The 6,927-nt window shown below is 57.4% G+C and overlaps 1 protein-coding gene across 1 annotated transcript in view; it reads left to right on the top strand.

Moving 5' to 3' along the window:
• KIAA1683 (KIAA1683 ortholog) overlaps positions 1 to 6,927 on the top strand; it is a 27,242-nt gene that overhangs the window by 7,412 nt on the left and 12,903 nt on the right. Inside the window, 2 exon segments of the mRNA XM_011990253.1 lie at positions 1,548 to 1,654; positions 1,656 to 4,121. Of these exon segments, the coding sequence (XP_011845643.1) occupies positions 1,548 to 1,654; positions 1,656 to 4,121 (2,573 nt within the window).

Raw genomic sequence — 6,927 nt, 5'->3', positions numbered from 1 at the left:
TTTTTTTTTTTTTTTTGAGACGGAGTATCTTGCTCTTGTTGCCAGGCTGGAGTGTAATGCCATAATCTTGGCTCACTGCAGCCTCCTCCTCCCGGCTTCAAGCGATTCTCCTGCCTCAGTCTTCCGAGTAGCTGGGACTACAGGTGCCCGCCACCGTACCTGGCTCCTTTTGTTTTCTTTTTTTTTTTTGAGACAGAGTCTTGCTCTGTCACCCAAGCTGGAGCGAGGTGGCATGATCTCAGCTCACTGCAACCTCCACCTACCAGGTTCAAACAATTCTCCTCCCTCAGCCTCCTGAGTAGCTGGGATTACAGGCACGTGCCACCATGCTGAGCTGATTTTTGTATTTTTAGTAGAGATAGGGTTTCACCATGTTGGCCAGGCTGGTCTCGAACTCCTGAGCTTGTGATCCACTCACCTGGACCTCCCAAAGTGTTGGGATTACAGGCGTGAGCCACTGTGCCCGGCCTACTTTTCTGTATTTTTAGTAGAGACAGGGTTTCACCATGTTGGCCCGGCTGGCCTCGAACTCCTGACCCCAAGCAATCTGCCCACCTTGGCCTCCCAAAGTGCTGGAATGACAGACGTGAGCCACCCCCCCGCCGGCGAATTTGCCTTTAAGACTTTATTCATCAACTTAATTTACCTATTCATCCAAACCTTCATCTGTCTCTCCAACCCATCTACCATTCACTCATCGACTGATTCATCCTTTCAGTATCTAGTCCTGTATCTATCTGTCCATCCAACTTCCAATCCCCTCACCATTTATCGGTCAAGATGCCAACCCACCCAATACCTACCCATTCACAGCTTAGAACCAAGCCCTATGACTGAGATGGGACACAATAATGACTCTGCCTTCTGGGATTCACAGTCAATGGGAGAGGCAAATAATCTCCCCCACCACACTTCTCTATCCTTTTCACACACACACACACGCGCGCACACACACACAGACACGCACACACACGCGCACACACGCACGCACACACACACGCACACTCACACGCACACACATACACACACACAGGCAAACAGGAAATTTCCAAAACATTGTGATCAGTGCTAAACCCAGGGTACATCCAAGATAAAGTTTGAAAAGCAGGCCGGGCGCGGTGGCTCACACCTGTAATCCCAGCACTTTGGGAGGCCAAGGCAGGTGGATCACCTGAGGTCAGGAGTTTGAGACCAGCCTGACCAACATGGTGAAACCCCGTCTCCACTAAAAATACAGCAAAGTAGCCAGGCATGGTGGCACACACCTGTAATTCCAGCTACTCGGGAGGCTGAGGCAGGAGAATCACTTGAAACCAGGAGGTGGAGGTTGCGGTGAGCCAAGATCACACCATTGCACTCCAGCCTGGGCAACAAGAGCGAAACTCTGTCTCAAAAACAAACAAAAAACAAAAGAAAGAAAAAAGAAAAGCAGTTAAGTGGTCCGGCATTCAGGTGTCATGCACTGTGTGCCAGGATGAAGTGGCCGTAGGATGACCTCTTGTCTGCAGGACCTGCTACACCCTGACCACCCCCTGCCGCCCCCACAGGCAGGGCTGACCTGTCCAGTAATCAAGGCAATGCAGCCGGCCACCCAGCTACAGTTCACGAACCACTTGTCACCCAATGGGCAGTGCATCCTCCAGCCCCCGCCCACCCCTAGTCTCCCGGACAAAATGGAGAAAGCGCCTCCACAGCCCCAGCACGAGGGCCTCAAGTCCGAGGAGCATCTTCCGCAACAGCCTGCTGAAGCCAAGACAGTGTCGCGCCACATCCCACGCCTCCGGGCTGTGGTCGAGAGCCAGGCCTTCAAGAACATCCTGGTAGATGAGATGGACATGATGCACGCCCGCGCAGCCACACTCATCCAAGCCAACTGGAGGGGCTATCGGCTCCGGCAGAAGCTGATTTCCCAGATGACGGCGGCCAAGGCCATCCAGGAGGCATGGCGGCGCTTCAACAAGAGACACATCCTGCACTCCAGCAAGTTGTTGGTGAAGAAAGTGAGGGCGGAGGACGGGAACATCCCTTACCACGCCCCGCAGCAGGTGCGCTTCCAGCATCCGGAAGAGAACTGCCTTCTGTCCCCGCCCGTCATGGTGAACAAGGAGACCCAGTTCCCTTCCTATGACAATCTGGTCCTCTGCAGACCCCAGTCATCCCCCCTCCTGAAGCCTCCAGCAGCTCAGGGTACCCCAGAACCCCGTGTGCAGGCTCCTCATGCTGCTGGAGTCCGGGGGGTGGCCTTCCTGCCACACCAGACGGTCACCATCAGATTTCCCTGCCCAGTGAGTCTGGATGCAAAATGCCAGTCATGCTTGCTGACCAGAACCATCAGAAGCACCTGCCTCGTCCACATAGAGGGTGACTCAGTGAAAACCAAACGTGTAACTGCCCGGACCAACAAAGCCGGGATTCCGGAGACGCCATTGTCCAGAAGGTACGACAAGGCAGTCATGGGACCATCCAGAGCCCAAACCCAGGGCCCTGTGGAAGCAGAGACCCCCAAAGCCCCTTTCCAGATATGCCCAGGGCCTGTGATCACCAAGACCTTACTCCAGACATATCCGGTGGTCTCCATGACCCTGCCGCAGACATATTCAGCGTCCACGACGACCACCACCCCACATAAGACTAGCCCTGTTCCCAAAATAACAATAACCAAGACCCCAGCCCAGATGTATCCGGGGCCCACAGTGATGACCAAAACTGCACCTCACACATGCCCCATGCCCACGATGACCAAGATCCAGGTGCACTCCACAGCTTCCAGAACTGGCACCCCACGGCAGACATGCCACGCAACCATCACGGCAAAGCACCAACCTCAGGTTTCCCTTCTGGCCTCTATCATGAAGAGCCCACCCCAGGTATGCCCAGGGCCTGCGATGGCAAAGACCCCACCCCAGACGCACCCGGTCGCCACCCCAGCCAAAAACCCACTGCAAACGTGTCTGGCAGCCACCACGTCCAACACTTCTTCCCAGATGAGCCCAGTTGGGTTGACCAAGCGCCAGACTCGCCTGGCAGCCATGATAACCAAGACCCCAGCCCAGTTACGCTCAGTGGCCACCATCCTCAAGACCCTGTGTCTGGCCTCTCCAACAGTGGCAAATGTCAAGGCTCCACCCCAAGTGGCGGTACGAGGCTCCATCCATGACAACCCATCCAAGGCCAAGGCCACCATGAATATGAAGCAGGCTGCAGAGGCGGTGAAAGCCTCATCCCCCTCCTATTTGGCTGAGGGGAAGATCAGGTGCCTGGCCCAATCACGTCTGGGAACTGGGGTCCCCAGGGCTCCAGCTAAGCTTCCTTTGGAAGCTGAGAAAATCAAGACTGGCCCCCAGAAACCGGTGAAAACTGACATGGCATTGAAGACCAGTGTGGCAGTGGAAGTGGCTGGGGCTCCATCCTGGACAAAAGTTGCTGAGGAAGGGGACAAGCCATCTCACCTGTATGTGCCTGTAGACATGGCTGTCACCCTGCCCCGGGGACAGCCGGCTGCCCCACTGACCAACGCCTCATCCCAGAGACATCCACCTTGCCTGTCCCAGAGACCACTGGCCACCCCGCTGACCAAGGCCTCATCTCAGGGACATCTGCCCATCGAGCTGACCAAGACCCCATCCCTGGCCCATCTGGTCACCTGTCTGAGCAAGATGCATTCCCAGGCACATCTGGCCACAGGTGCCATGAAGGTCCAATCCCAAGTGCCTCTGGCCACCTGTCTGACCAAGACGCAGTCCCGGGGGCAGCCGATCATAACCAAGCGCCTCATCCCAGCTCACCAGGCTGCTGATCTCAGCAGCAACACCCATTCCCAGGTGCTCCTAACAGGGTCCAAGGTGTCCAACCAGGCCTGCCAGCACCTCGGTGGCCTGAGTGCCCCACCCTGGGCCAAGCCAGAGGACGGATGGACTCAGCCAAAGCCCCATGGACATGTGCCGGGGAAGACCACTCAGGGGGGACCATGCCCAGCAGCCTGTGAGGTCCAGGGTACGCTGGTGCCACTGATGGCACCCACCGGACATTCCACATGCCATGTTGAGTCCTGGGGAGACAGCAGAGCCACGCATGCCCAGCCATCAATGCCCAGCCAGGCGGTGCCCTGCCAGGAGGACACGGTAGGCTCCCTGCTGGCCTCCCTGTGTGCTGAAGTAGCTGGTGTGCTGGCATCCCAGGAGGATCTCCGCACTCTGTTGGCCAAAGCCCTCTCCCAGGGAGAAGTCCGGGCAGCTCTGAACCAGGCCCTGTCCAAGGAGGTCCTGGGTGCCACTGTCGCCAGAGCCCTGCCCCAGAGCATGCTGAGCATGGCGCTGGTGAAGGCGCTGTCCTGGAGTGAGCTGCGCCTGACCCTGTCCCGAGCCCTGTCCCAGGGCGAGCTGCGGGCAGAACTTGCCAAGGTCATGCAGGGTAAATTGGCCGAGGTGCTTAGCAAGGCTTTGACAGAGGAGGAGTGGGCAGCTCTGAGCCAGGCCTTGTGTCAGGGCGAGTTGGGCACTCTCCTGAGCCAGTCTTGGTGTCGGGTGGCCCTGAGGACTGGAACCACCCTCCCCAAGGCCACCTCGAAATCAACAGGAAGCGGGGTGACTAAGACGCTGGCCCCAGCGGAGGTGGCCTGCAGGAGGAGTCCGTCGGCCGCGTGGGGGCCCTCCCTGGGCCCTGTGAGACCACAGACCAGCAAGGTCAGGGATTTCCAGGTTGGGATCTGGGGATGCTTCACCATGGGCCAACCTGCCGCGCCCTTGGAGGAGATGGGGGATGGTGCCGTCTTGTGGGGGTCACCCTGCTTATCTGTGGTCACTGTGGGAGCCTCTGTGATGGGTAGCGTCATCACCAGCATTTACCAGGGCTCCCTGATCACTGGCCTGTATCCCATGCTGTCTGGGAAGATGGAGCCCAGCAGGGACTTCTCCTCAAACCTGGATTTGAGCCCCAAGTTCCAAAAGGAAAATGCACGCCCGACCCTAGAGCCTGGCACGTTGGCATCAGATTTTAATCATGAGGGGAGTGGGGAGGGTCCCAGTTTGCTCAAGCCGTCCCACGTGCAGCCAACCCCGAGTCTGTGGCAGCCTCTCGTTGCCAGTGGTGTGGGCCCAAGCATGGACCAGCCCTCCATGACCTGTGGCACGGCCCCGAGCTGCCACAAGCCACATGTGGTCAGCAGGGTGGCCTCTCACCCATCGGCTGGGGAGGGCAAGGTGGCCTCGGGTAGGCTTCCGTGCAGTGTGGGTGGTGGGAGGGCTGCCCATGTTCACCAGCCTTACCCCACCTGTGGGGGCCTGACTTGGTGTCAGTCCTCAGGGGTTAGCAGGGCACATCCTGGTCTCTACCAACCCTCAGTGGCCAGAGGCCAGCAGCAGGCATCCAGGGCTTCCAAGGAGAGCCGGGGGAGGAGGTCTCAGCCCCCAAATCGCAAACAGGCATCCCCAGGTACTAGGGAGGTGATAGACAAGGGGGCCCTAAGTCCCTTGCAGGTCACCATGGTGACCAAAACTCAGGCATCCAAGACTCGTGGTCTGTTTCAAGCTTCCCCCGGCAGTGCATTGACTCAAGTTCGTCCCAAGACGTCTGTCTGTGGACAGGGGAGGAATCGAACACAGGATTCTGTGTCTGCCCTGCTCTGCCCCCAGAAGCTGGCAACCGACCACCAGCTGTCCATCCTCGGTGAGCTGGTAGGTGGTTTGCTGCAGGATCGAGACAGTGACCTGGCCAGGAGCTTCTCCCAGGGCTCTGTGACCTACAGTCAGGAGAGCAATTCCGAAAGCTCCCTGCAAAGCTTTAGCTCCCTCAGCCTTTCCACCATGTCTGTGGCCAGCCTGCCTGCTGTCAACAAGACAGATGAGTCATGGGAAGGCAATTTAGAAGGGGACCTTGCGGTGAAGTCCCTTTTTCCTCCGGGGTCCATGAGGACACTCCAGAGGTTTAAGGATACGCAAGAGACTGAAACTGGTTATACATATATGACCCTACACTTTCCCTACCGGCCCACTCCAGCCTCGGAGAAAGTACCCATTTTCCAACACAGCTCAGTGTCTAACTGCTTGACCTTGCGTGTTCACTGGGGCTCAGAGGCTGAGATCCACAAGTTCTCCTTAGACAAGAGCTCTGTGAATCTGATTGAGATGTCCCAGGCAACCATCAAGACAGAGCTGAGGAGGACTCTGTCTTTAGGTACTGTGGTCTCCACTGCATATAAGCCACCATTTGTGGCCAAGAGCTTGGCCCCAAGTGTGTCCCAGGCTACACTGGCCAGTAGGGTAGCCCCAAACTTGGCCAGCCATCAGGGTTCAGTAGGCTGGCCCCAAGCCTATCCCAGCATGTAGCATCCAGTAAGGTGTCCCCAAGGCTAACCTGCCCATCTATGGATAATTGGGTGACACCAAGGCTGCCACACTCCTCTATGCCTAATAGAGTGACACCAAGACCAGCACAGTCATCTATGGTGACTAGGTGGTCCTCAGACCAAGGTCACCAATCAGTGGCTAACTGGGGGTCCCAAAACCTAGCCCAGTCATCTATGGACAGTGGGGAGTTCTCAAGCCTAGCTCAGCCATCTCAAGCCCTTGGGGTAACCTCAAACCTAACCCAGCCATTTCAAGCCTTTGGGGTATCCCCAAGTCCAGCCTACCCATCTCAGGCCATTGGGGAGTGCCCAACCCTGGCTCAGCGGTCTCAGCCCACTGAGGTGTCCCCAAGCCCAGACTACCCATATCAGCCCACTGAGGTGTCCCCAAACCCAGGCTACCTATCTATGGCCACTGAGATGTCCCCAAGCCCAGCCTTCCTATCTATGGTCACTGAGATGTCCCCAAGCCCAGGCTACCCACATCAGCCCACTGAGATGTCCCCAAGCCCAGGCTACCCATATCAGCCCACTGAGATGTCCCCAAACCCAGGCTACCCATATCAACCCACTGAGATGTCCCC

Source organism: Mandrillus leucophaeus, unplaced genomic scaffold (assembly GCF_000951045.1).
Source record: "Mandrillus leucophaeus isolate KB7577 unplaced genomic scaffold, Mleu.le_1.0 Scaffold11, whole genome shotgun sequence".
NCBI lineage: Eukaryota > Metazoa > Chordata > Mammalia > Primates > Cercopithecidae > Mandrillus > Mandrillus leucophaeus.
This window is presented reverse-complemented; position numbering and strand designations above follow the sequence as displayed.